Below are 27691 nucleotides of genomic sequence, written 5' to 3'. Positions count from 1 at the left end.
TAGCTTAAAGGGACAGTTCACAGCAAAAATCAAAATTGTGCGCTTATATGTAGTGCTATTTGAAAAATATGAAAAACTCAACAGCAATGACTTTTTCCAGAAATGTTGACCAGGTTGTTAAAAAATAATCCAATAATAAGGAGTTTAATTTGGGAACTATTATCTTTTACATGGACAATAAGCTTGATGGTGGATGTGAACGTTAGCGGTGTCTTCTGATCAGATGTAATGTAAATTCAATCAAGGGAGTATTCATGCAGTATTATCTGTGCGGTGATATAGTAAAAACAAATAAATGTTACTGCATTAAACAGCTAAAAAATAGGCCAACCAATTATTTTTATTAACCGGGGCTTGAATTCAAAAAGGTACATTGTTGATTGTTGATTGTTTTTCAATTGTAATTTTTGTTGGCATATATCAGAAAATCAAGGCGAGTGCCATCTGGCTCCAAGAAGGCAGAATCTCCACGCCCAATAAAACAACACGTTGCAACTGACACAAATACAATCTAAAGGATAAGAGTTTTTAAGATTAAGATCACTTTATTAATCCTCGAGGGAAATTCAGTTCTTTTTACAATTACACACACATACGCCTGATGTAGTCACACTGATAGAGAGGTTTAAGAGTGAAAGGGTTGCCAGTCTTTTGGCGGCGAGGAGGGGAACTGGCACCTCTCCAGCTAGCAGTCAAGACTAAAATAAGATCAAATGGACCTTTATTAATCACTGAGATATTTCTGGTATATTCAGGTATTTTTGGTCCGATCAGGAATTGAAACAGTAACCCTTTGGTTCTGAAACTAAGCCCTACATTTTGAGCTGTGGTGACCCTGCCTACTTTGACCCATCTTAGACCATGTAGTGCCGACAGGGTGAAGGCTGGAAGGCAACACTAACTGGTGGATTACCAACATTAGGAATAAACTCTAGTTAATCAAGAGGATTTTATTAAACACACAAATATGATTACATGACCTGAGAACAAAATTGAAAATGTACATGAAGTAAATGAACATTTATATTTAGGTTGTAGTATAGAGACAACTTAAAATAGAAAAAGAGCTGTAAATAAATATCATTACTTTTTAATTCAATGAAAAGAAAGTCTGGTTAGAGGGAATGTCGGATAAAGCGACCAATATTCATGTTCTTTTTTTTTTTTTTAAGATATCTTTTGGGGGCTTTTTGCCTTTAATCGGATAGGACAGTGGAGAGTGACAGGAAAGTGGGAGAGAGAGTCAGGATGGGATCCGGAAAGGACCACAGGTCGGGAATCGAACCCGGGTCGCCGGCGTACGGTGCAGGTGCCCCAGCCAGTTGCGCCACGGCCGGGGCCACCAACATTCACGTTCCACCAATTTACTTTCTTGTAATGTTACAGCATCCATTTATTGCTTCTAGTATCCCTTTTTAAATTCTCAGTAACTTTGACCTTGCACAAAAATATCATAGGTTTACCTGTCAAATAAAAAGCAAACCAGTGTGTAGGGTTTCCTAGGCAAAGTAAAATGTCTGTTCGGAGTAAGTCGGAATGTTGGGGCGGCCAACGTTCCGCATTAAGTTCTGCTCAAGGTCATTTCGTGTTTCTCTAGTTCTGTTTGCATAGCTGCTATGGTTCTCCTAGTTCCCCCTCCATGGTCCGGACCAGCACATACAGCTCAGCAAGTCCCACAACAGAGGCAGCGATCACAGCCGCTAATACTCGCTGGAAAACAAATACAGAGGTTAACCTTAACTTTTGGTGAATACAAACACATTAAAAGAAGAGAACACCAGAGACACCTTTCAGAACAAAAATCTGAATATGATTTGTGTTAGGGACAGTTTTTTTTGGGGGGGGGGAGCCAAATATTGACACCTAGTGGTGACCTGTGCAGTCAAGCGACTATAAAAAAGACAACGATTTCCACGGCTCCAGCCTTTGAGAGACACAGATATGTGCAACCTGTGTGGGAGTCGGCGTCGATACGGTTTTAACTTGAACTTTTTAACTAAAATCTTATTACAAACAACATAATATAACTTTTTTTCATCAAAGTTTTTCCTCTTTAGTCTAGATTTGTTTGACTTTTGTAAAGGCCTATTTTCTTTGTTGAATGTGTAGAAAGATTACAATTTTGTTTTACTAACCACAAGTCATACAAAATCAACACATCATCCGAAGCTCATCAAGTCATCACATCTGTGAATAAAACTAATACATCGAAAGATAATGTCTGTTTGAGAGGCGTTGCTTAAGGAAGCAAAACAAGGAAAACAATAGGTTTAAAAAAAGAAGAGTGTGCATGGCTGTCGAGGTGATTAATTCAAGAGACAGTATAGATTTAAAATGAAATGTACTCTTACCGCTGCAGTGTCAGTGAACAGGTACTGGCTCCCCATGTATGAACAGGCGAAAGCAGCAACCACTGTGACCAGGAAGTTGAATATTGTCGCCACCACCGCTTTAACTGAGCGCACTGGAGAGAAACACAAGGTAGGAAGGGATCATCATTCATAGAGACGTCACTTTTTGATCCTTAGAAGTCGGTTCTCCCCATAGTTTCACCATACTGATAATGTGTTGTTGCAATAATATTCATGGTGGTGTGTATGTGGTTATCTGTCTGACTGCCAGAGCTAATCTCACCAACTACTTAACCGGTTAGCCTAATATTTATTGTGCCCATTGATTATTATATGTTCAAGGAATTTGAAGTTCTTGTTGTGATGACTCATAAGTTGATTGCTGAATCTTACTCCTCTTAACTGGCTGGTATGGGCTGCAAGGGATCCAAAACTGCTGAAGTAGTAAAATGCATCTTCGTCAATTCGCTTCCTTATGCCTTAAGCCAGGGATGTCAAACTCAAATACACAGCGGGCCAACATTTAAAACATGGACAATTCGCAGGCAAAAATTGATATTTATCGAAAAAATCTTCCTCCAGATTTAACAATGAACCTTTTCATATGGACCAAAACAAGTTTTGCTTAAACATTGAATATGGAACAAGTAAAGCTTAATACTATCCAATAGATAACTTAATATTGCACACATGCAAAATCGAATTTCAAATAAAAAAACACATCAATGGCATTCATTTCTTAAATACAATTTAAATATGCCTCCATTTTTATTTGCAGCCTTCTGATTTAAATTTCAACAGTAACCTTTTTACCCCACGCTAATAATAACTTAAAAAAATAAACCACAAAAAAATGTACAGAAAGATGTGCCCTACAGAGACGTTTGCATACTAATATTAAAAAACAAGCATGTAAACAACAAACACTAAAAGTCAGAACTTTATCAATAACAGGCACCGCTGGTGTCACTGCTGAGCAAGGCCCACAAAAACAACAGAATTCCCAGAAGTGATGTCAAGTGATGTGGTAGTGATGTCAAGAGCGCTCTCTTTGTGTGCAAGTGTTGAGAGGGAGGGCGTGTGTGTAGCATAGATGTGTGGGTGTGTCTGCTTAAGTAAGCTCACTGTGAAATCTATTTATATGAGAGGTAGATGATCTTCCACTCACACATAAAATAAAATAACAATAATAAACCAATTCACCTATTATAATATCCTTCAATGAATGTGCAACCATTCAAGCCCATGCCTTCGAGGAGCAAGAAAACGTGCATAAAGAAAACGTTTACTATAGCTCAGTTTGCTACACACTGATCTACTCTGATGTGTCCAAGCTATACCTGGCATCTCTTCTAGGATGCTAGTTCATCAAAGTCTGGGCTCAGGCTCTGAGCTGAGGAAATCCTCAGGATCGAGCAAAGGTGTTCATCAGTCAGACGTCTCCTGTGAGATATTTTGGTCAGCTTCGTCGAGGAGAATAGTTACTCACATATATATGTGCTGCCGAACATGGAGAGCATCTGAGCAGCTTGGGTGCGGAGCTGAGGCATTGTGTCAGGGATGAAATCTTTTCCATCAGCTGGTCATATAGATTGGTGGCAAGATCACATGTGCGATCAGCTACTGTGTTTCTGCTCAGGCTCACATTTAAAAATGCTTGCTTTTTCTCTGGGCACACAAGATCACAAACTTTCATCATGCACTTTTTCATAAACTCTCCCTCATTAAAGGGCCGGGCTGATTTTGCGATCTCTGCTGCCACAATAAAACTAGCCTTTACAGCAGCCTCACTTTGTGATGTGGCTTTTTTGAACATAGTCTGTTGTGAAACCAAACTTCTAGCGTTTTTGAGTCAAGTCCAGCTCCTTGCACTTGTCATGGTGTTTCGTTTCATAGTGTCGTCTAATATTGTACTCCTTGGTCATAGCCACGTTGGCTCCACATACAAGCCAAACAGGTCTGTCTTTTATATATGTAAACAGACATTCTGCATCCCACCTGTCCAGAAAGATCCTGTTTTCTACATTTCTTTTCGTCATTTTTGGGAGGGGTACTGGCGCGGTGCCAGTAGTAGCATGAGGACGCTGTGACTACTGTCAACAGAGAGGGTTTTTACATATGGGTCCTGTTTTTTTGTTTGTGCAAATATAAACAAGAACATATAACCTAAAAAGATAAAAAATAATAATAATTAAGCCTTACCTATTCAGTTTCCGGCCACAGTTTGGCCATTTTCATGTTTTGAAAACAGATCCACATCTGCAGATTTGTTCTTTACCCAAAGTGTTATGATCCATTACAGTTAGGCCTATTAGTCGATAAATGTACGCGTTTCTGCTTTCTTCACTGGTCTAGTCTAGTGGGATTCAACTTTTTTATGATGATTGGGGGAGGAAGATCTGAACTGTACTGAACACATTTTTCTAGTTTTCAATGTAATACTTTCATTGCTGCATCTGTTCCCTGTGCCTGTTTCTCTCTCCAGTAGCTTTGCCCAGGTGTGCTGCATTGCTTCAACAAGGTGAACCTGGAAAGGGAGTGCTTAAAAGCCCCAGTGCCAGCAAAAGAAGGGAGAGGCATCTACTGTGGGGACTGCTGATGGTTCTGCCTCCAAAACTAGTAATTATTTTTATTTATTTCAAATGTGTCTTCAATTAGATATTTTGGCTCAATGGTTGAATTTTTTAAGCAAATGGGGGATCGTCTGGGAGATGAACCAGAGACCTTTTCATGTCCCCCAAATATATATAATATAAAATACATAAACTTTATATAATTCAGCCTCTGATTTCTACAATTCTGATGCTATAATAAGCATTTAGGTTAGATATTAAACGGACACATGTGTATCACACTCACTTTCCCGTCCAAAATCTGCTAGTGACCCATTGCGGTTGATTTCCTGAAGACAAAGAAAGATATTTATCACAAGGTAAAATATTGACAAAAATACCAATTTATTATATAATATGTTTATTTATATCAAGTATCACATAGTATGATCCTCAATGTAGCATATCTTCTCCACCTACAGATAAATGGTGTTGGTTTTAAGGCAGCATTAAGTCTTACTCAACGATTAAAAATGAGACAATGAAAGAATGGTATGTTGAATCAAATATAATATTTAGATTTGTTACTGTCATACAATCTAATAGCAGGAATTATATCTTGACTTGTTTCAGTTTTTAATGTTATTGTATAGGAAAAGTTACCTGAGTGTTGACATTTCGTGTGATTCTGTTGTATTCCTCATTGGCCAGTTTGGCTTTGATCCTCTCAAGACGTGCAACGAGCTCTGGGTTCTGAGGGAGGAAAGTCACACCTTTATTTCAGTTGTTTGGAAAATCTAGAAGTTTCTGAATAGCATACTTGGAAAGGAAAATACTGCACGTAGGTTACACAGGGAGAGTGATGCAGATGTGGGCTTTAAACTCCCTAAATAGTTTATTTTATCACAAGAAGCTTAAGTGAATGGTATTTCAACTTGTTAGCATGCTGTGATTACAACAAACACTAATGGATATGTTAGAGATTTAACAGACGGATTGAGTGCCTGTAACAGTATGTTGGGCATTTCCATGGTTTCACTTACTCTGGGAGGCTTCACAACCTCAGGCAGGTGCAGCGAGCTATCCTCCAATACCTCATGCAGGTAGAAAGGATGCCCTGCAGGAAAACAGCCAAAGAAAGTGTTTGATGATTTATTAACCTTACATATTACTGGCATGGATTATAGTAGAGATTATTTTATAGTGTCAGAACTCTTTAGCACTGGTTTGCTAAAGCTGGAAGACAGGAGTTTTGTCTTTAATATTGATCATAATAATTGTGACTTTATCTTAGAATGTTGATGCATTAAATAATGCAGTGAAAGCTTACATTACCAAGGGTTTCTAAGCTCGTCCAAAATCTGCCATATAGGCTAATTATACTTTACTTTCAGAAAGTTTAAGTATTTAACCAGCATCAGTCTTGACTCCTAATAAGGAATACACAATATTAATAGATTTTTTATAATTTTACCCTTTTAAATGGCAGGGTTTTTTTTATAGTTTATGGACACACTGTGTTTTTTGAATTTAAATTTCACAGTCATGAATATTTTGAAGATTAGCAAGAACATTTATTTGAATGGGTTTCCAGGGGAACTTTTTGTCCTCAAGGGTCTGAGTCTCTGTATCTTGGCTGCACAGTTTATGATAGACTAATTGCAAGAGTTGCAATTAAACTTCAAATGTTGAAATATATATATGTCAGCAGTGGCTCAGTCAGCAGGGGCTTGGACGGGGAATCGTAGGGTCGCCGGTTCAAGTTCCCGAACAGACTTGAAAATATGGAAGGTGGACTGCTACTTGGATAGGTCCCAGTTCACCTCCTAGGCAGTTCAGTCCTAGTACTAGGATGGGTTAAATGCAGAGGGCGAATTTCACTGTGTGTGCTCTGCTGTGTGCATGTATGTGACTAATAAAGAGGGTTTCATCCACCGATTATATATACAAATAAAATGCCCTAAAAAGTCTCTTGTGATCTACAAGGGTTAATTCAGAAATACATAGATGGATATTATTGCATCCACCTAAGTCGTTTTGAGAACAGTACCATTAAGGTTAGTACATTACAGATTTTACCATTGTCCTGGAGGTACTTCTTCAGTGTTCTGGCAGTACTGAAGGACAGAGTTGTTGGTTCTGTTTTCCCGAGAGTCTCCTCCAGTTCTTCCCTCAATCTCTGCGGCAGACACGAGTCAGTATTCTCTAGTAACTCCGCCACCTTACTTCTAAATGAATCCCCAACCACAAACGACGAAGCCATGGTTTAATCCACCTGACTGTGAATGGAAGACTGTTGTTATGCTGTGCAGCTATCTACAGAAATATACCTGTTGTCTAGCTTCAACACGGTGAACGTGTACCTAAATGAAAGGAGGTCAATAATATCGTTAACTGTATGAATTATTATCCAATTAAGTTAAGCGTTTATCAGCTAACAACGGCTACGAGAGATAAATATAAAACACAAGTAAGCAGCCATGTTGTTTGCCTTGTGACACGATGACGTATTCGATCATGTGACCATCTCATGTTAAAGAACCGTTGCTACCATTGCGCATTTTATTTAAATGTGTCTAATTTCATTGAAAGTCTTTGTAAACTGTTAAATGTATCTTATGTTTGCTGACAGCATAATGTTTTATTTCATTATTCAACTTTAATGTTGCTCGCTCCACTACGGATGAAATCCTTTTAGGTGCCTTCATGGTCTCCTCATAAATTCGTAAAGAGAAAACTTCTATGTTTTTGATGAGCAATTATTTGGAAAATATATAGTTTTAATCTTACATAACTTTACAAAAACCCAAAACATTGTTTTCTATCTGATCACCGCCCGAACATATAACCATATCTTTAACGTGGATTTGGATTATTTGGCCAGTTTTGTTTTTTTCAAATATATATATTTTTCAGATATTCAATAAAGTAACTTAAAAATAGCTTGTTCTAGTTCACAGAATAAACATTATATTAACTAAATTGTTTAAAGAATATATTCGATACAAAGTGTTAAAGCAATTCTTATACTTTATTCAATTTGATCATGCATAGTGATACTTAATTAGCTCTATTTTAAACAACACTTCTCCAAATATCACACTTTGAATGTAACAAGAAAAGCAGGTTGGAAACCTTTTTGTAACAAGCATTTAATGATAACAGCAAAATGCCTTTTGTTAAAGAAGGACAACGAAATGCATGTGTATCTGAAGCTTATAAATGTCCTAAATACGACTCTTCAGACGTCCCTTGAATGCAGCGTGTACCCTGATGTCAATGCGTGTGTGTTGAGCGTGCCAGGTCTGGAAACATGGCGGCCTGTGCGTTACGCAGAGGCTTGCTGAGTACTGTCAGTAAATACAACAAGAAACACGCACACAGGATACTGAGTGTGGTGGACAGCAGCAGCGGGTCTGAGCTGTTCAGACCGCGGGTTCAATGCCGAGCTTGCGGGCTGCCCGGCGGCTTTCAGCAGAGGAGGTTCATGTCGTCACGGTAAGAGTGTCCTCCTCCTCTGTCAATGCTAACATGCTAAAGACTTAAGCTAAGCTCTTCAAGATGGCACCGTGAAACAAACACTGGTCACGCTGTTCTTGAGTGGATACATGCCTCGAGACAGTGCCTGCGTGGTGTGTAAACATGAGCTAACATCTAGCAGCACAAAAAGGAGAAAGTGCTGTTGTCCTCTGCTGTTCATTAGCTAGCAAGGTAACTAGCAAGCATGGATTGGGCAACACCAGGTCTAACTGCCTGCGACCTGCTGAGTCAAAGCATGTTAAATCCCCCCTATGTGCTTCTCCCTGTTAGGGGTGAAAACACACACATCATTGCATTAAGAAAAATTAAAACGAGTGGAGTTTGCTTTCGAAATTGTACTCAAGAAAAGTAGTAAAGTGTTGGCATCAAAATATACCTCAAGTACTTAGATCACTCCACCACTGATTATCTACCATGACATATACTACTCAAATACATTGTTTATGCAGGACACTCTTACTATAGTTTGTCAAGGTTAGATGTTGCATTCAAGCAATGATTATTTACATAGCCAATTTATGCTATTTTATTCTTCTACTCCACTACATTTTAGAAGCCAACGTTGTACTTTTTACTCCACTCCCCAAATATTAAATCAACTTTGACATATATTTATAGGCTACGATATCCAGCAGCAGTGTATGAAGTTGTTCAAATTTGCTCAACATTTAGCAGGTGTTATAAAAACACATCAATTATCATTAAAGTAACCCATAATCGTATTTGAGTAACCCCCAGTTACTCAAATACGATTCTGAAATGGGCCATTACGATTAAGGAATTTTGGACAGGACTTTAACTCGAAAACAAAATACTTTTAAAATGTAGTATTGCTACTTTTACTTAAGTGAACAATCTGATTAGTTCTTCCACCATTGGCCCTTGTACGATTTGACATTAATTTTCCTATTGGTGCTTTAAAAAAGTCCAGTCATTTTACTGTAACAACTTTACTAGAAGGGGGCTTGCTATTATATACCCGCAATGAGATTCCACAATACTTTAGTAGTTCCAACAGAAACCAAGGGGCAAAATGATTAAGATATGTCATAGTTCTCTCTGTTTTACAGTATCAGATCTCTGTATTTCAAAGACACTAATGAAATATTCCTAAACACTAGCTAAGAGAGATTAAAATATATGCCAAAGATACAATATGTCTACCCACTGCCATTTCATTGGAATATAATTTGCGCTTTAATTAGATTTTAAGTGTTGAACAACCAAGTCATTGATGCGACCGGGTCGTGACATCCCCAAAGACCTTCCTGTCAGAGTCAAACAATAAAGGGCCTCAAATTCAGAAAAAGCCTAGATCTTTGAGTTAAGGCACTTGGCACTAAACTCCATTTGCAAGATTAAATCGGACAAGTCTAAAGGACAAAATTCCTTCTCAAACATAATCTAAAAGTAGGTAAATTTAAAAATGATAACGCAAATAAATGGTGCAGCAGAAACAGTACTGGTTATTATTGCTTTAGGCAATGTTTGTTCTTTTAATAGTTTTGTTATATCTAAATAAATAAAGCTGAATTTTCTGAAATGTATTTGTGCAAAGTAAAATTCTTACCAATCAGATTTCCAGATACGACAAGAGTTTTCAGACGTGGCACCATCTTTAGTTGCATGGGCACTGTTGCAATGACTAAACACTGACTCTACTGATGATAATTTGAAGAGGCAACTTAATAAAAGTAGCTCAAAAGGTTTGCATTTTTCTAAAATGGAATGTACTTCTAAATGTTTCCTCCTGGTTGATTGCATTTACTCTAAGTTGATTTTTGACTAAATCCTCAGTTACCAAAATGTAGTGTAATAATTAAGTATTTGAGGCCAAACTGTTGCAAAAGATATTATTTGTATTATATTATTTCTGACATTTCCTTTTCATTGTGTGGGGTGTGAAGCAGAAGCATGTCTTCCAAAGGCTGTGATTTAGTGCAGTGAGAAACTATAGTTGGTCCTTTTTGTTTCTGGAGATGCCTCTTTACCAAACTGAAAAAGAGCTGTAAGAAAGATAATGATAGAAGGCTGTGTATTTGTAAAACATAGCTCTGTGAAAGGAAGTTAAGGTGGGTGTACACACAGCCCCCTCTGTGTTTGCACTGATACAGCACAGCTCTCACTGGAGTTTATGTAACCTGTGTTAACAAAGCTGCTGCCTTTCCCTGACATGATGACCGCCCTGTGGCACAATCACCTGGCTTCACTCCTCACGTAGAATAGGAAAAAGATGAAGTGAAACACGTGATTCCTGTGCTAACTAGCAGCGCACCTGGCTAATTACCAAGGGTCGCTCTGGGCTGAGGGTTTGCCATGGCTTCGCTATATTTAGATCTGCTTATCTCTGGTCAGTGTTTTGGCATTTCTCCGAACTGTAGTTTGCACCCTGAAAAGACAAAAAAAGTGTTTACTTTCTTTTGGGGCAATATAAAACTAACACGCGTGTGGTGTTAAAAATAAATAATGTTTTTTAAAAAACTTTATTATAGCATGCTTTCTGAATTAGGGACTTTAAGTCCGTCCATTTCCTGACACTTTGCTTAAGCACTCAACACTCAAAGGGGATCTACAGTGGGGCAAAAAAGTATTTAGTCAGCCACCAATTGTGCAAGTTCTCCCATTTAAAAAGATGAGAGATGCCTGTAATTTTCATCATAGGTACACTTCAACTATGAGAGACAGAATGGGGGAAACGATCCAGGAAATCACATTGTAGGATTTTTAATGAATTAATTGGTAAATTCCTCGGTAAAATAAGTATTTGGTCACCTACAAACAAGCAAGATTTCTGGCTCTCACAGACCTGTAACTTCTTCTTTAAGAGGCTCCTCTGTCCTCCACTCGTTACCTGTATTAATGGCACCTTTTTGAACTCGTTATCAGTATAAAAGACACCTGTCCACAACCTCAAACAGTCATACTCCAAACTCCACTATGGCCAAGACCAAAGAGCTGTCAAAGGAGACCAGAGACAAAATTGTAGACCTGCACCAGGCTGGGAAAACTGAATCTGCAATAGGTAAGGAGCTTGGTGTGAAGAAATCAACTGTGGGAGCAATTATTAGAAAATGGAAGACATACAAGACCACTGCTAATCTCCCTCGATCTGGGACTCCACGCAAGATCTCACCCCGTGGGGTCAAAATGATCACAAGAACGGTGAGCAACAATCCCAGAACCACACGGGGGGACCTAGTGAATGACCTGCTGAGAGCTGGGACCAAAGTAACAGAGGCTACCATCAGTAACACACTACGCCGCCAGGGACTTAAATCCTGCAGTTCCAGACGTGTCCCCCTGCTTAAGCCAGTACATGTCCAGGCCCGTCTGAAGTTTGCTAGAGGGCATTTGGATGATCCAGAAGAGGATTGGGAGAATGTCATATGGTCAGATGAAACCAAAATAGAACTTTTTGGTAAAAACTCAAGTCGTCGTGTTTGGAGGAGAAAGAATGCAGAGTTGCATCCAAAGAACACCATACCTACTGTGAAGCATGGGGGTGGAAACATCATTCTTTGGGGCTGTTTTTCTGCAAAGGGACCAGGACGACTGATCCGTGTAAAGGAAAGAATGAATGGGGCCATGTATCGTGAGATTTTGAGTGAAAACCTCCTTCCATCAGCAAGGGCACTGAAGATGAAGCGTGGCTGGGTCTTTCAGCATGACAATGATCCCAAACACACCGCCAGGGCAACGAAGGAGTGGCTTCGTAAGAAGCATTTCAAGGTCCTGGAGTGGCCTAGCCAGTCTCCAGATCTCAACCCCATAGAAAATCTTTGGAGGGAGTTGAAAGTCCGTGTTTCCCAGCGACAGCCCCAAAACATCACTGCTTTAGAGGAGATCTGCATGGAGGAATGGGCCAAAATACCAGCAACAGTGTGTGAAAACCTTGTGAAGACTTACAGAAAACGTTTGACCTCTGTCATTGCCAACAAAGGGTATATAACAAAGTATTGAGATGAACTTTTGTTATTGACCAAATACTTATTTTCCACAATCATTTGAAAATTAATTCATTAAAAATCCTACAATGTGATTTCCTGGATTTTTTTTTCTCATTCTGTCTCTCATAGTTGAAGTGTACCTATGATAAAAATGACAGGCCTCTCATCTTTTTAAATGGGAGAACTTGCACAATTGGTGGCTGACTAAATACTTTTTTGCCCCACTGTATGTCATTTTGAAATGTCCCTTTTTGAAACCCAACATGGCTGTTAAAGATGATTTGCTACTACTATTTTTTCATTGCATTGTGTTTAAACAGAGACTCAAGTATCATTTGTTGGACTTGAATAAATCGTAAAAGCTGCTGTTATGGAGAGCCACTGCGATCGCCCTCTGTATAATGCTATCATACTGGGAGCACTATCTGTTCCTACAGTGGAGACCAGGCTTGGAATTTCGTCATTTTAGGGGCAAAGCCATTTGGCCTTTTGTGTCACATATTTTTTCGGGCACAAAGGCCATTTAGGGAATAATTAGGATTTGGAGCTTACAAATAAACAACAAACAGAAAATGAAAGAAGTTGACCATGTACTGGAGCTTTGGTGAGCGAAAGTATAGTTTATGGATCGATTGCTATTGTAACCACGGTGACGAGTGCCTGTGTTTTCCCACAGTCTGATGTGTTCATGCTGAGGCCTCACGGTTGTTGTTATTGTTAAGTTTTGCTTTGTGATAGCGCTCTTTACTCCATGTATTAAGGTAGCAAAAAGCTTTATATATCTAAGTTGTTTGTGCCCCACCAGTTTTGTACATATAAAAACGCCACTGGGTGAGGAGAAGGGAGGTTCCTACAGAGAGAGAGAGAGACGGGGGAATGCTATGGGAGAGCTAACGGTATATATGTGTGCGAGTGATAATTAACATACTTCTGTGTTGTTTTGGCGTGGTTCCGGACGACAGTAACCTGTCTCAGAAGTGAATAAACTCACGGACAAAAAGAGACACGAGGCCTCCTTGTACTCTTATAGCGAGACGCTGCAATGATGACTGAATGATGCGATGATGACACGTGAGGTGCGCGCAACCAATCCAAGCTACAAGGACTAATGCAGTTCAGAGCCCAGACCACCGCTCTGACACTTTTAAAGCAACTTCGAGATTTTAACAGTATCAGGGCACAACGGCCATGGTGGCTGTAGGACGTACAATTATTTTCAGGGCATCACGGCCAGACCGAGGGGCAATGAAGGCCATGGCCGTCATGGCCGCTGTGAAATTCCGACGCTGGTGGAGACCCTGACTGCTATCCCATACTACAGTGCCGATTCTAGAAACTGGCTTGCTTGCTTCAGCCGTTTACCCGTTTTCTCCACACCCAAAGCCGTGCAGTAGCCATTTGTCTTTAATTAGGTGTTCCCTTGCTCACTGCCAATGCAATACATGAAGTTTGTGCCAGTTCCTCTACTGTTTTTGCAATTTTCACTGTCATGCAATCCATCTCTGCTGGAACTAAGGCAGACAGTTGGGGTCAAACTCGGTCATCTTGGTAACATTTTTAACACATTAAAGTTTTTAGAATATCTTCAATCCTTAATTGACAGCCCTTCTTTAAATAGATTTCATGTGAAAACAATTTAGTGAAAGTAATTTGTGTTTTAAGTACAAACAAGATATTTTGATTGCTATAATTCTGATATTCCTTATGTCAAACAAAGCTCTCCTTATCTCCGTTGAAGTTGTCTCTATTCAGTGCGATGGATATGAGTCAGAGCATCATCTCAGGGCAGCACATAGTGTTACTTGGCATCCTATGAATAGACACGTATACTTAAGGAGGTATAATGCTGCATTCAACACATACTGGAAGCTCTTATCAGAAGAAATGCACTATTTAAAGGTGCCATAGAATGGAAAACTGTATTTACCTTGGCATAGTTGAATAAGGAGAGTTCGGTACATTGAACTGACATACCATGAACCTCAAACACCATTCTTTGCTCTTTCATGTGCAAATCATGAATATGCATATCACAGCGGTAAAACGGGCAAATTACAACAATCCCTGTGTGTGACGTAACACACCGTAGTCCAGCCCCAATATTTGCATACACCAGCTGCCATCAGCTTGTTTCATTCTAGGACCAAATCATAGGGTTGAAAATGGGTCTGTAAAACCGCATCTGGACATTTTTTGGATCAACCAAAGTTATATACCTTCTTTGAGGACATCAGAGAACAATTTAAAATACCAGATAGATGCTTTCTATGGCACCTTCAAAGATCTCCGTCCCTACGATATTTGGCCTTATTGCCAACATTTTTCCTCTTTTACATATTTACAATCCTGATCAAAAAAACTTGGTGTAACATGATTTTATTATGTTAGATCATCACATCTATGTTGCATATCTTTAAACATATACAGTTAGGTCCATGAATATTTGGACAGAGACAAAGTATTTCTAATTTTGGTTCTGTACATTACCACAATGAATTTTAGATGAAACAATTCAGATGCAGTTGAAGTGCAGACTTTCAGCTTTAGCTCAGTGGGTTGAACAAAAAGATTGCATAACAATGTGAGGAACTAAAGCATTTTAAACACAATCCCTTCATTTCAGGGGCTCAAAAGTAATTGGATAAATTAAATAACTGAAAATAAAATGTTCTTTTCTAATACTTGGTTGAAAACCCTTTGCTGGCAATGACTGCCTGAAGTCTTGAACTCATGGACATCACCAGACGCTGGGTTTCCTCCCTTTTAATGCTCTGCCAGGCCTTTACTGCAGCGGTTTTCAGTTGCAGTTTGGTTGTGGGCCTTTCTGTCTGAAGTTTTTAACAAGTGAATGCATGCTCAGTTGGGTTGAGATCAGGTGACTGACTTGGCCATTCAAGAATATTCCAGTTCTTTGCTTTAATAAACTCCTGGGTTGCTTTGGCTGTATGTTTTGGGTCATTGTCCATCTGTATTATGAAACGCCGCCCAATCAACTTGGCTGAATTGGCTGGATTTGAGCAGAGAGTATCTCTCTGAACATCTCAGAATTCATCGGGCTGCTTCTGTCCTGAGTCACATCATCAACAAAACACTAGTGACCCAGTGCCACTGGCAGCCATGCATGCCCAAGCCATCTCACTGCCTCCGCGTGTGTTACAGATGATGTGGTGTGCTTCTGATCATGAGCTGTACCACACCTTCTCCATACTTTTTTCTTGTCATCATTCTGGTCGAGGTTGATCTTGGTTTCATCTGTCCAAAGAATGTTCTTCCAGAACTGTGCTGGCTTTTTTAGATGTTTTTTAGCAAAGTCCAATCTAGCATTTCTATTCTTGAGGCTTATGAGTGGCTTGCACCGTGCAGTGAACCCTCTGTATTTACTTTCATGCAGTCCTCTCTTTAGGGTAGACTTGGACATTGATACGCCTACCTCCTGGAGAGTGTTGTTCACTTGGTTGGCTGTTGTGAAGGGGTTTCTCTTCACCATGGAAATGATTCTGGGATCATCCCCCACTGTTGTTGTCCGTGGACTTCCAGGTCTTTTTGCGTTGCTGAGTTCACCAGTGCTTTCTTTCTTTCTCAGGATGTACCAAACTGTGGATTTTACCACTCCTAATATTGTAGCAATTTCCCGGATGGGTTTTTTCTTTTTTCGCAGCTTAAGGGTGGCTTGTTTCACCTGCATGGAGAGCTTCTTTGACCGCATGTTGTCTTCACAGCCAAATCTTCCAAATGCAAGCACCACATCTCAAATCAACTCCAGGCCTTTTATCTGCTTAATTGATAATGACATAATGAAGGAATTGCCAGGACGCACAGTTGACTATATTTAAGAAACATCTGCTTTGCAATAGTTGTAATTTAACATGATTGGCTGTATCCAAATATCTCCATTGTTGGATATGTTATGGTAGTCTGAAGAATCAATTCAAAACTACTGATTGTCCTTAACGCAAGACCATTGGTTTACAAACAAAAAGAGAGATTTGATTTGAGTTGGACTTTAAACATATTTTCATAGCGAAATCTGGTTACATTGTGATCATTCCTGCTCAAAACTCCCCTCATAAGAAAATAACCTGAACCCAACCCACTGTGATATTAAAACCCTCATATATCCACCTCATTAATCCCCCCCTCTTCATCTCCGTTGTAAAGATTAGCTTTGCAGGGAGCACAGAAGTCTGTGTGTTATTTATTTAAAGTGACCAGCTGTTGTTGTCAGGGGTGTGTGTGTGTGTGTGTGTGTGTGTGTGTGTGTGTGTGTGTGTGTGTGTGTGTGTGTGTGTGTGTGTGTGTGTGTGTGTGTGTGTGTGTGTGTGTGTGTGTGTGTGTGTGTGTGTGTGTGTGTGTGTGTGTGTGTGTGTGTGTGTGTGTGTGTGTGTGTGTGTGTGTGTGTGTGTGTGTGTGTGTGTGTGTGTGTGTGTGTGTGTGTGTGTGTGTGTGTGTGTGTGTGTGTGTGTGTGTGTGTGTGTGTGTGTGTGTGTGTGTGTGTGTGTGACTGAGATTAGGACAAATGATATTCCTGTTATCTGACAAGTTGAGGTGTTTTATTCAATCTTGTCAAAGTTGTGATTGAGATTACAACTGAAGCGGAGGAGGGGGGGTGATGGGAGGTTGCAGCAGGATTTTCTATAGGGATGAATGTAAATCGTCTCTATAGGAGGGAATATCCTGACGCCTCGTCTGCAGAACTGAGGGATTCCCTGTTGAAGCTCCTAAGGGACTTACGGACTGTTTGTGTTTGTCTACAGGAAGTTGTTTTGATCAAAGTCCTCTTGGTTTGCTTATCTGTGTTAGTTTGTGGTCTTCCATCAATAAGAATCTCGTTAATCACATGGGTATTTACTATTTTTAGGGGGAGATAAATCTAACACACGTGTGGTGTTATAATAAAGAAATGCATGAAAAACTGTCAGAAGTATTCGTGAATTATTGCCGACCCTTGGCTAAAGCAACGACAAAGCCGCCGTCATCAAGACCCACTCTGATCCCCCTCTGCATTAATAGTGATAACACTTTGTAAAATTTGCAAAAAAACCAGAAATACGCTTGTATGTTAGTATTTGTGTGATGGGGTCAAATTTGGTAATGTGATTTTTAAATTGCGTGATTTTTTTTTCTTTTCCCTAGCACGTTAAGGTTTCCAGATTGATTAACAGCTATATTCTAATGACAGTTGCATGCACACACAGGGCTCAGTGTGTAATGGTGTTGCCTGTTTGGCAGGAGCAGACCTGAAGGGAAGATTCTGGAGACGGTGGGAATGTTTGAAGCTGTGAAGCAGCACGGCAAATATGAAACGGGACAGGTGAGTCACTTTCAGTCACAACACAAACACAACACAAATTGGATAGCTCTTATCAGACCTCCTTTTGAATAATACTGTAATACAATGTGTTTTCTGGTCTGTTTTTTAAGTTTTGATAGGACATTAACTTAGTTTTGTTATGATAGCACATTGATGTGATCCTGTCAAGTGACTGTAATCCCATCTCCTTCCTTTTATTAAGCCCCCTGCAGATGTAATCTCACAGCAACTCATCCAATGTGTGCTTGTTGTTGTGTTTTCCTCAGCTGTTTCTCCACAGTGTGTTTGGCTACAGAGGCATCGTCCTGTTCCCCTGGCACGCCCGCCTCTACGACAGAGACATCACCCCTCCCATGTCTGAAAGGTAAACCTCCACTTCCGGCTTTAGTCCCTCATTGGCTTCTCTTAAGACTTGTATAACTGAGATCTTTCTGTTACCCTACTCTCTCCCCTCAGCAAACCTGATCCTCCGGGTGCACACGGCTCCAAGGAGGTGAAGGGGAAGACTCACACATACTACCAGGTCCTGATTGACACCAGGGACTGCCCTCACATAGTAAGTCACTATACAGTTACAGTAGGGTTTTTTTTAGGCTCACCTTAAAGAGGCCCTATCAAGCGTGTGTAAATATGGGGTTTTGTGCCTGCAAATGGCCTACAAAGGCTACAATCCCCAATTCTTATGAGAAAAATACAGCACTTTTTGAACATTAAATCAAGTAGAAGCACAGAATACAATTATGAAACCTGAAATTGAGCAGAAGAGGGCCCCTTTAAACACGGAGTACACTTTTAGACACAGTCATGAGTACATTTTGATTGGCTGTGTAAATGCTCTAGGGAGACAATGCTACATCTGTTTTAGAATCTAGCCCTGATTGTCCCTTAGTGTGTGTGAGTCAGCAGGTGTGTGTTTCTGTGTGTTTGACAGTCTCAGAGGTCCCAGACGGAGGCAGTGACGTTTCTGGCCAACCATGACGACAGCAGAGCCCTGTACGCTATCCCAGGTATGCAGTGTTCAGGACATAGCACTTCCCTGATACCTTACAGAGGTTCTATCAAGTTAGATGATTTGAGCAGACCTAATTGAACACTCTTTCTACCAACACACCACTTTCCATTGTCAAATATCACTTTAAAGATTCAAGAATTAACACCCACTCTTAACTTTTGATAAATTACATCCAGTACAGCACTTAGCACAAAACTTTTCATAACTGCTGTTATTTAATGTTCACACATGTCACAGTAGAGGCACAAAATACAAATATGAATCTGAAATGGAGGATTAAATGTCATCCTTTATTCCACTTCAGGAAAAAACATTCTGATTCAGTTTTTTAAAATATTTTACATTCAGCTGAGTTTGATCTTACTCGCCAGTTTAGCTCCCACAGTATATGAAACTTCCCCTTTGAGGCATTCACAGCTCTCTCTCTCGTCCCCATGTGACTGTGTGTGTGTGTGTTTCTGTCCTTCAGGTCTGGACTATGTGAGCCATGAAGACATCCTGCCCTATAACTCTACGGAGCAGATCCCCATCCAGCACGAGCTGTTTGAGCGCTTCCTCATGTTTAACCCAGCCAAAGGTAAACTCTCTTCTGGAGTGGCCACAATGCCCAGTCTCACTTTAGTCTTCTGAACCATCGTTAACTGATCTCAGTGCTCATTTACATAATCATAATTGTATTTTATTCTAAGTTAAATATTGTAGATCTTTAATCCATAAGTTTAGTTATTTTTACCATTTCTAACATTAAATAAAAGAATTCAGCAATATTTCACCCACAAAATGACCATTTCAATATCAATTACTGATCCAAATATTGATCTGATATGTGAATTGACGTACATGGGAGTTTAACAGAAGCAAAACTACGACGTCTTTAAAATGTTGGATATTGTTTATCTGCTGTTAAACGTGGCCCATAGTTACTTCAATTCATAAAAACTGAATGTGTTTTTGGATTCTTGGTCCACTGTCAAGGACAACCAGAAACATTTTCTTCACAGAAAAATGCCACACATTGTGAGTATCGATATAAAAATGGTTTTGTGGGGGAAATATTCCTTAAATAGCTATGATCGTTGACTGTGTAGTGTTTTATAAGCCACTATCGAATGATTGAGTGCATTTCCCTCATATACAGCCCGGAACAATTTAAGAGACCACTTTATCATTATCATTTTTTATTATTTGTAGGTATATCTTTGAGTTGAATACGTTTTCTTTTTCTTTTATTGTATTCTATAAACTAGTGACAACATGTTTGTGTTGGAATTCAACAGACACTGGAATGGCTGCCATACATGTAGAGATAAAGATTTAAGAAACATTTGGAGTGGTCCCTTAATTTTTCCACGGCTGTATACGATGAGTCATATTTAGTTTTGAATCTGACCATTGACATTTACGGTTTATGTGGAAGATGTACCCGAAAACAGCAGTGTCAGTTAACATGTGCTTTGTCCTGTAGCTCCTCCGTTCACACCCAGAGACACCCTGAAGGCGTGGCAGGAGAAGAACCACCCCTGGCTGGAGCTGTCAGACGTCCACAGGGAGACCACGGAGAACATCCGGGTCACCGTCATCCCCTTCTACATGGGCATGAGGGTAAATGACCAAATAGCATCTAAGTTCAGAGATATGAGGCTACTGCAAACACAGCCTGCAACACACTAGCTCGAGTATTAGCCACATCGCACTGACCTCAGTTTCAGTCTGCAAATCGAGACCATGGCTGTGACTCTTGTTGCTTTTTCTGATTTGGTTGGTTCTGTGAATGCTAATAGGAATTCTCTCTGATTCTCAGGAGGCCCAGAACTCCCATGTGTACTGGGTGAGTAGCAGATGTTTTGTTTCTGTGGGGAACATCCTGTAGTCACTTTTTGGAAATTAACAAGGGAGGCACTGAGTTATTCCCCCAGTGCTCTGACGTGTGTGTGTGGTCTCCCTGCAGTGGCGGTACTGTATTCGTCTGGAGAACATGGGTGCTGAGGTGGTTCAGCTGAGAGAAAGACACTGGAGGATCTTCAGCCTCTCAGGAACCCTGGAGACCGTCAGAGGACGAGGAGTCGTAGGCAGGGTTAGTACACCAAACACACACACACACAGTTGTAGACCTTCTGGAGAAGTGTTGGTTTGCAGTTTCACCTCCACGCCAGGAGGCATTATTTATTTTAAATGGCCACAATGTCCCATTTTGGAGAATGCGAGGTCACAGTAGCACCTGGAGGGAACAAATATCCAAAATGTTTTGCCTTGTGAATTATATTTTTGATCTTTTTAACATCTTCACACCAGGGTCTCAGTTTCTGTAAGATTTTTATTAGTTGTGTGTGTGTGTAACAGGAGCCGGTGTTGTCCAAAGAACAGCCAGCCTTTCAGTACAGCAGCCATGTGTCTCTACAAGCCCCCAGCGGTCATATGTGGTGAGTTTGCTCAGTCTAGCATCCCTTCACTTTCAAACAGATCTCATCACTGCTTCATATTCTGCTCTTTGGTTCATCTGAAACTAATTCCTGCTTCTTCTCTCTGTTCGTTATGTTTAGGGGGACGTTTCGTATTGAAAGAACCGACGGCTCCCACTTCGATGTACGCATTCCCCCTTTCTCCCTGGAGAGCAACAAAGATGACAAAGCGCCCCCCGCTGGCTACACGTTCTAACTGCCAGTAGTCTCCCCCCGCCTGAGAGGCCCTGACCGTACGTCAGGGCCGGTCCTCTCTGGGTTGTCTAGATTTGTCCTTCCCTCCATAACACTGCGTCAGCCTCTAGCAAAAGCCTAGCGCGAGTCGGTTATGCAAAGGCAAATTATAATTTTCTACATCATCCCAATGCAGGGCCATCTTTCCCTTTACTGCAAGTGCATCAAACAGCAATATGTCAATAAGTTAATCTTATAGAGTGGTGCAGTGATGGCGTATTTTTGTAGGTCAACCTGAAAGTTAGCATTATCATCAAGGTCTTCCTCAACAAAAAGCAATGGGATTTTCAATATGTAAGGAAGTGGCCAACACTCTTTTATGATACTGAACAGCAGAATAATCTCCACATGGTGATTTTTGAAGCGTAAATGTGATTGACAGAAATAAAAGCTATCGTAATGCTACAAACGCACTACATCACGGTCCTATGGCTATGCATCACCAATGTTAGCTAATGGCGGCTAATGTTTGCAGTGATGACATCTAATAGTTGCTTTTGCAGTCACTTGTTAGCAACCACTGTTTCTAGAAGCTTCGGACATTCACGAGTTGTGTGTTTACTGACGTATTTTAAGCCGTATAACAAACAGTGAAAAAAATGTCTTCAGCTTGTGTTAACCACAGACCTTATTTCAGGCTTTAACATGTTTAAGACCCGTTGACTTTGAGACGAGGAAACCGAACATTTTGTAAAATAATTTCCGCATTTTAGAACTCATGACTGCCCCACTCTATATTGAAAATAAATCCTCACTATGTATTTGAAGAGACTTGCACAGTCAAGTGAACAGTGCTGGGAGGTTGAGTTGTTGTTGCCAAGCTGAGCATCTGACAGCTGAACATCTTCGCAGGTTGTTTTTATTTCCCGCTGAGTTGTGAATAGAGAAACCTCTCCAGCTGAGCTTCACAGCGAGGCCTCAGTTGGACACTTTTAAGTGAAGTAAGCCATCATTTTAGCTACGTGTTACAAACTACTCTTTGATACTTTCTGTTTGAATTTAGGAAAACATGTCGCATTACTTTTATTTTAGACCCCGTTTGATTTTCATGTTTTTAATCACGCCTGGTCACTGTCCAGTGGTGTCAGCGCTGTGTGGGCCACTGATGGAAGGGACATCAGATGAAATATTGAGGTGCTTATAGTGCTTAAGTTACAGTGTTTTACAACATTATGGCGCAACGGATGGAATTAGGTGTTTGACGCTCATCAACAGATTTTTTTTTTTATTTCAGTTGCGAGTTATATTCGGTCTTTCAGAAGTGCTCTTGTATTTTTTCTGAGTTATAATTCTTGATGAGCACTATCAAATAATCTGCAAATATTACAGATGGTGTTTATTTTAGCCTACAACATATAGATACATTCTGAAGAAATTATTTTGATCAGTGCTTAAAAAACTGGCATTTCCATCGGCATGTGATCCAATGGTGTGAACTGTATGTGTTGACAGCCAAAACAGAATCCCTTCTTTGCTGGAGGGTTTAGCTGAGTTGTTGTATTAGAATTACAAATGCAGCACACCTTAAATTAGAAAAATAATGATATTTTTACTCATGGACACCTGTTTGTTTAAAGCTGATTGTTCAAATTTTGATCTGTGACACGGACAGTTTTCAGCCCAGATTTTCTCCCTGGTTAAAGTGAGGAGATAATGCTAACATTTGGTTTTGCTAAGTGGTTTGAGGTAACTATGATGGTTGAAGTACTACTGTAAATAAAGATGTAAGTAAAGGCAAAACAAATAAATGATACCTTTTGAAAAGCCCATGTTGACATTTCTTTTGTCGGCCTCAAGGCCAATACAGTTGGTTCATGGGCATGGGGAGGAGCACAATGTTTTTCTTGATATATTAAAATGGCTTTAATAATGATCATTTAAAGACTTCCTTTCTCCTACAAAGTAGGTCTACTACTACTATTACTTCTACACGAAGATTGTTTTGTTAGTTCATGAACTTCAAACCGCCACCACCAGAGTTCAGTGCAACCCTTCCCTTATTTTTCTGTCCACCTCAGAGGCGTATGTACCATGTGACCAAACTGCATTGAATCATGCTGATAACATCAAAATAACTAGTCCATATGCTTTCTTTCAGTTTATCTGAACTGTATCATTTATAGTGTTCACTTGCACTTGATGGTGAGGTAAAACTGCATTTTTTTTCCATAAAAAAATATCCATGACTTTATTCTAGTTCATGCAAATGAGAATATAAGAGTAAGCGTTACACATTATCTTGTATTTTCTACGCAAAAGACCAAACTCGATATGAAAATCTGTCTTTTAAATATTGCTATGTTGCTTATGACGAATACCAAATAATAGAAAGATTTACAAATGGCGATATTTAACACATTCGACACTAATTCGCATAATTAAACTATTGTTAAGTCATTACATTAAATGTTACAGGTAAGACGCTTTTTAGTAATAGCCTACGTATTAACTGAAGGTATTTTCAGTAGTACTGTAGATGAAGGTACAGAATCCAAATGTCATATCATTGTCAAGTTGTGTCAGGACTTACCCTCGCCACTATGCTAGCCAGCCACATGGATCGATTTGTTTATTCGACAAATAAAATAATACATTGTCTATTAATGATAAGCCTATTTAACTTGAACACAGTAAAGGATATAACAACGTATGAGTCATCTTGAACATAAACTGTATACGTGTGGAAAGCAGCAACGCTACATTAAAGTGACGCATTAATTAATGAAAATGAAAAGTCGTGTCTCGAGCTAAAACTGCAAACTTGGCGATGTGCTCGTGCTGCTGCCCTGCCCATTACTCTGCGAGGAGGGTGGACTTGTGCTCACGTGCACTCGCCGCGCGCCCCACACTCAGTTGAACATAGGGTGCAATACATAATTCAGTCCCACCGAGGGAACACCAGCTAGGCCTGTCTCCTCCTGTCAGCCCGCGGAGCCGCAGCCTGTGTCGGACTGAGACGCCAGCGCGGCTGCTTCCTGCTCCGGAGCGGATGGAGAGTCAACCTTGGAAAAGGACGAATGCGGGGTTTGTTTCAGCATATGCGTGCCTTTCCAGCGGCGGGAGGACGGGGCAGAGCGAGCAGCAGACAGTCAGCGGTGATCTTCAGGAGACGTAAACATTGCCATGCCCTGCTGCATGCACCACCTTCTGCGATCCGTCTCCTCATCGTCCTTTGAGCTACAGTTAACAGGACATAGCAGAGGACAGTAGGAAAATAACCCTGCTGCCAAAGGTAAAGATTTTTGGAGATATGGTGAAGTTGTGTGTGGGATAGGAGGCTGCAGCCGTCTGCACTGAAGGCATCCTGCACCCTTAATGCTGTCTGTGTCCGTGTTTTGCGGCCATGCTGCAGGCAGCATCCTCTGAGCTGTTCCCAACCTGAGCTGCACTCTTTGGGATAACAATTTCCTGAAAGCAGACAACTAGTAACTCCATTTCCGAATGTTTTGGAGTAGTATTTTGTACAGTTCAACCTTTCCTTACTCTTTGAAACTCTGAACATTTTCATTTGCAGTTTGGAATTGTATTGCTCCCAGATGCTTCAGCCCCAAACTGCAGAAACATATGATCTGCTGAGATTTCTATCAGCAAAGTGTCTTACCATTACTCAAACCTGCCTCGGCATGACTTCTTGCTAGGACTGGGCTTGTTCTTATCACGGTTCATATTAAACGCAACACCATGGGTGCCAAGCAGACCAAAGGCCAGGAGGCCGGAGGACCGAGCCCTCAGCACAGCTGGAAGCGGACCCCCACTAGGGAGCGGGGAGACATCCTGGCTTCCCTCATGCTGAAGTCAGGGGACCGGCTGGGGCGTGGCGGGACGCCGCCGCCTTACCAGCGCCGCATTGGCATGATCCAGGAGATGATGCTGATGGCCAAGCAGGGCAAGCAGGACGAGGCTACGGAGATGCTCAAGACACTCAGACAGGTGTGTGTTGACGTGTGTTTGTTGAAGAGGGAGTAAAGCTCTTTGGGGTCACAAGTTCACATTTCATATTAATCAGTAGATAAGGTGGTAGAACACAAAGAACAGCCCTATAAATAAGAATATGCCAATGGTTTAGTCAACGGTTGGTCAGGGCAGACCATCCAACTTGAGCGTACAAGGAGCAGTGGTGTGTAAGGGTTTAAGGTTTGTAATAAACTTCAGTGAAGATAAGTAGACGGTATCCAACGAGCGTAGGCATTTAGAAGATGAATTCTTATTAACAACTTTACTCTAGTCTCGCACAGACATAAAGGTTGCAACGTCAAGTCTCTTTTTGGCTTCGCATGAAACACATGACTTTCCTGCCTCCATTCATTTCTCTCTGTGTAAGCATGTTGTCATCACTGAGGCTGAAACAGAAGCCAGGCTCAGACGCGGACACTGACTAAACTGATCGATTGGCTGCGTACATTACTGATAAATTGAGCCCCTTGGCTGGACCTGTTGAGCGGTGCCTGGCTCTGCTGCACTGGCACAGTGTGGACACAGCTACGATTTATTGCCTCTTTCCGTTTCAAAACGTTTGCATTGCTGGTCTGGCTGGCTGCTGTTGTTGCTACAGACAGAAGCCAAAGTAAAGTACTGACTGAAACACTCTAGTGTGGGGAAAAACAAAAAGAGAAAGAGGAGAAGGAAAAATAACACCAGTTGAATTGGAGGATTTGGAGGGCTGTAAAGAAAGGGAAGGATCTTGGCTCAGAAGGAGGGAGTTAATCTAATACATGTTTAAGTGAGGGGAGGAACAGAGATATAAGCCCTCATCCCTGTAGACAGCACTGCACATAATCCATATGCTGCCGCGTTTATCCCTCTATGACTCACAGGGAACAGAGCCTCTCGTTTAAACACACACACTCACACACACACACTCACACACACACATAGCTTTCACAGGTTATTGTTTGGGAGATTTTCATCAGCACCTTTCTATTGTTGTTTACAGCTTTACTGGCAAACAGTAAAGCAGAGCAAAGAGGCTTAAAGATCAAGGATTTCTCCTCATGCGTCATCGCTGTGGCTGGGGCATTACCTTCTCTGACGCTGCTTGATTAAGCTATGATACCCCAGAGGAGGAGAATCTCCGTCCCCGGTCTGACAGTGAGGGCACAACCACACAGCGGTGTGCTGATGAGAGTCTTCACAATAGTCGCTGATTCTGGGATAACTAGTGTAAAATACATGCTAGTTAAAACTGGCCTCAATCTGATTAGGAAAAATGAAGGTGCTGAAAAAAAAAATTAATCATTAGGCAATCAACAGAAAATTCAGACTATTTGGTGTAATGCCAAACATACCCTGGATTTAGCTTCAGTGTGAGCATTTTTTTTTACCTGAATAAGACCCTATGGAAATGGTGATGGCTAACTTTCACAATTATTATTACTGTTTGTCACAGCATTTTGGCATTTAAACACTTGACTTTTGAGGTGGTGGAATAGCTATAGAACAGTGCAGTGATAAATCCTAAAACCTAAAAAATAATTTTACTAAGGCTTCCATCAACTAAACATTGTCTTAGTTAGGCTAATACAACATAGCTTAACGCACGGACAGAGTAGTCCTGCCGTCAGCGGTATAACAGCAGAAGCTCTGGTAAGGTTTTTAAATGTGTTGGAACAAGCAGTGAGGACACACGGAGCATTATAGTTTCTATAATTCATATCTTAATATCTCAACCCAATAAATACTACACAGGAAACGGGGACACACATTACATTTGTTTTGCCATTTTATTTTTATTGAGCTGCTGCAATGCAAAAATGTCACAAATTGGGATCAATAAAGTACTTATCTATCTATGAAATGAAACCTTTAATTTATGTGTTTCTGAGGTCGGGATTATTATATATTATAGGTTTTATATGTTGATACAACACACGTTGTCAGGGATAATATTTGTTGCAATATACCGAAATGAAATGGAAATCCTCTTGCTTTATGTACAGTGAACCTTTGCAATTTCTAACTTTCGGGTCGGCCTACAAAAATACGTTAGCACTGCACCAGATTATAGTGATCATATTACGTGACTGTCAGAATACATTGAAGCTGTGTCAGCTTTCACATTGGAGTGATCAGCGACAAGGGGATACACATTCGAAGACACTTCCATTCAAGACGTCTTTTCTGATGGCCTTTCCTGACGATGTTCTGTTGCAGGTGTTGTGACTCTTGACCCTGATATTTCCCTTGCTCTGTATCTTGCACTCTCAGTGGCTTTAGGTTTCAGCTGCTGTCATTGCTGGTAAAAACAATCACACAAAAGGATAGATGCACTTAAACCTTGTTCAGTAG

General features: G+C 40.5%; 3 protein-coding genes across 3 annotated transcripts in view; 2 read left to right on the top strand and 1 right to left on the bottom strand.

Annotated features, from left to right (window-relative positions):
* Nucleotides 1–935: 935 nt before the first annotated feature.
* Nucleotides 936–7417, bottom strand: tmem199 (transmembrane protein 199). Its single transcript, XM_063907627.1, has 6 exons — nucleotides 6983–7417; nucleotides 5947–6020; nucleotides 5567–5656; nucleotides 5211–5253; nucleotides 2352–2464; nucleotides 936–1710 (listed from the first exon to the last, which is right to left on the bottom strand). The coding sequence occupies exons 1-6, from the start codon at nucleotides 7164–7166 to the stop codon at nucleotides 1615–1617; spliced, it is 600 nt and encodes a 199-aa protein (XP_063763697.1). The 5' UTR covers nucleotides 7167–7417; the 3' UTR covers nucleotides 936–1614.
* Nucleotides 7418–8167: 750 nt separating this feature from the next.
* On the top strand, nucleotides 8168–23173 carry poldip2 (polymerase (DNA-directed), delta interacting protein 2). Its single transcript, XM_063907212.1, has 11 exons — nucleotides 8168–8401; nucleotides 17626–17701; nucleotides 17968–18065; nucleotides 18158–18257; nucleotides 18633–18708; nucleotides 19183–19290; nucleotides 20179–20315; nucleotides 20515–20541; nucleotides 20662–20787; nucleotides 21054–21133; nucleotides 21254–23173. Exons 1-11 carry the CDS (start codon nucleotides 8217–8219, stop codon nucleotides 21366–21368), a joined length of 1128 nt encoding a protein of 375 aa, XP_063763282.1. The 5' UTR covers nucleotides 8168–8216; the 3' UTR covers nucleotides 21369–23173.
* A 1140-nt stretch (nucleotides 23174–24313) lies between these two features.
* lrrc75a (leucine rich repeat containing 75A) overlaps nucleotides 24314–27691 on the top strand; it is a 45399-nt gene continuing 42021 nt past the window's right edge. The window contains exons 1-2 of the mRNA XM_063907897.1: nucleotides 24314–24638; nucleotides 25045–25336. Of these exons, the coding sequence (XP_063763967.1) occupies nucleotides 25088–25336 (249 nt within the window). The 5' untranslated portion in view covers nucleotides 24314–24638; nucleotides 25045–25087. The remainder of the gene's footprint in view (nucleotides 24639–25044; nucleotides 25337–27691) is intronic.

Source organism: Eleginops maclovinus, chromosome 18 (genome assembly GCF_036324505.1).
Source record: "Eleginops maclovinus isolate JMC-PN-2008 ecotype Puerto Natales chromosome 18, JC_Emac_rtc_rv5, whole genome shotgun sequence".
NCBI classification, from domain to species: domain Eukaryota; kingdom Metazoa; phylum Chordata; class Actinopteri; order Perciformes; family Eleginopidae; genus Eleginops; species Eleginops maclovinus.
Note: the sequence above shows the minus strand (reverse complement) of the source record. Positions and strands in the feature narration are given on the sequence as shown.

Bases quoted from the DNA above. Each gene is read 5' to 3' on its own strand.
- tmem199 (XM_063907627.1), bottom strand. From the start codon at position 7,166: ATGGCTTCGTCGTTTGTGGTTGGGGATTCATTTAGAAGTAAGGTGGCG. The intron at 6,021-6,982 runs GTAAAATCTGTA...GTTTTCCTGCAG, and splicing joins GAAGTACCTCCAGGACAATG to GGCATCCTTTCTACCTGCAT. The intron at 5,657-5,946 runs GTAAGTGAAACC...TTCCTCCCTCAG, and splicing joins AGGTTGTGAAGCCTCCCAGA to AACCCAGAGCTCGTTGCACG.
- poldip2 (XM_063907212.1), top strand. From the start codon at position 8,217: ATGGCGGCCTGTGCGTTACGCAGAGGCTTGCTGAGTACTGTCAGTAAA. The intron at 18,066-18,157 runs GTAAACCTCCAC...CTCTCCCCTCAG, and splicing joins ACCCCTCCCATGTCTGAAAG to CAAACCTGATCCTCCGGGTG. The intron at 18,709-19,182 runs GTATGCAGTGTT...TCTGTCCTTCAG, and splicing joins AGCCCTGTACGCTATCCCAG to GTCTGGACTATGTGAGCCAT.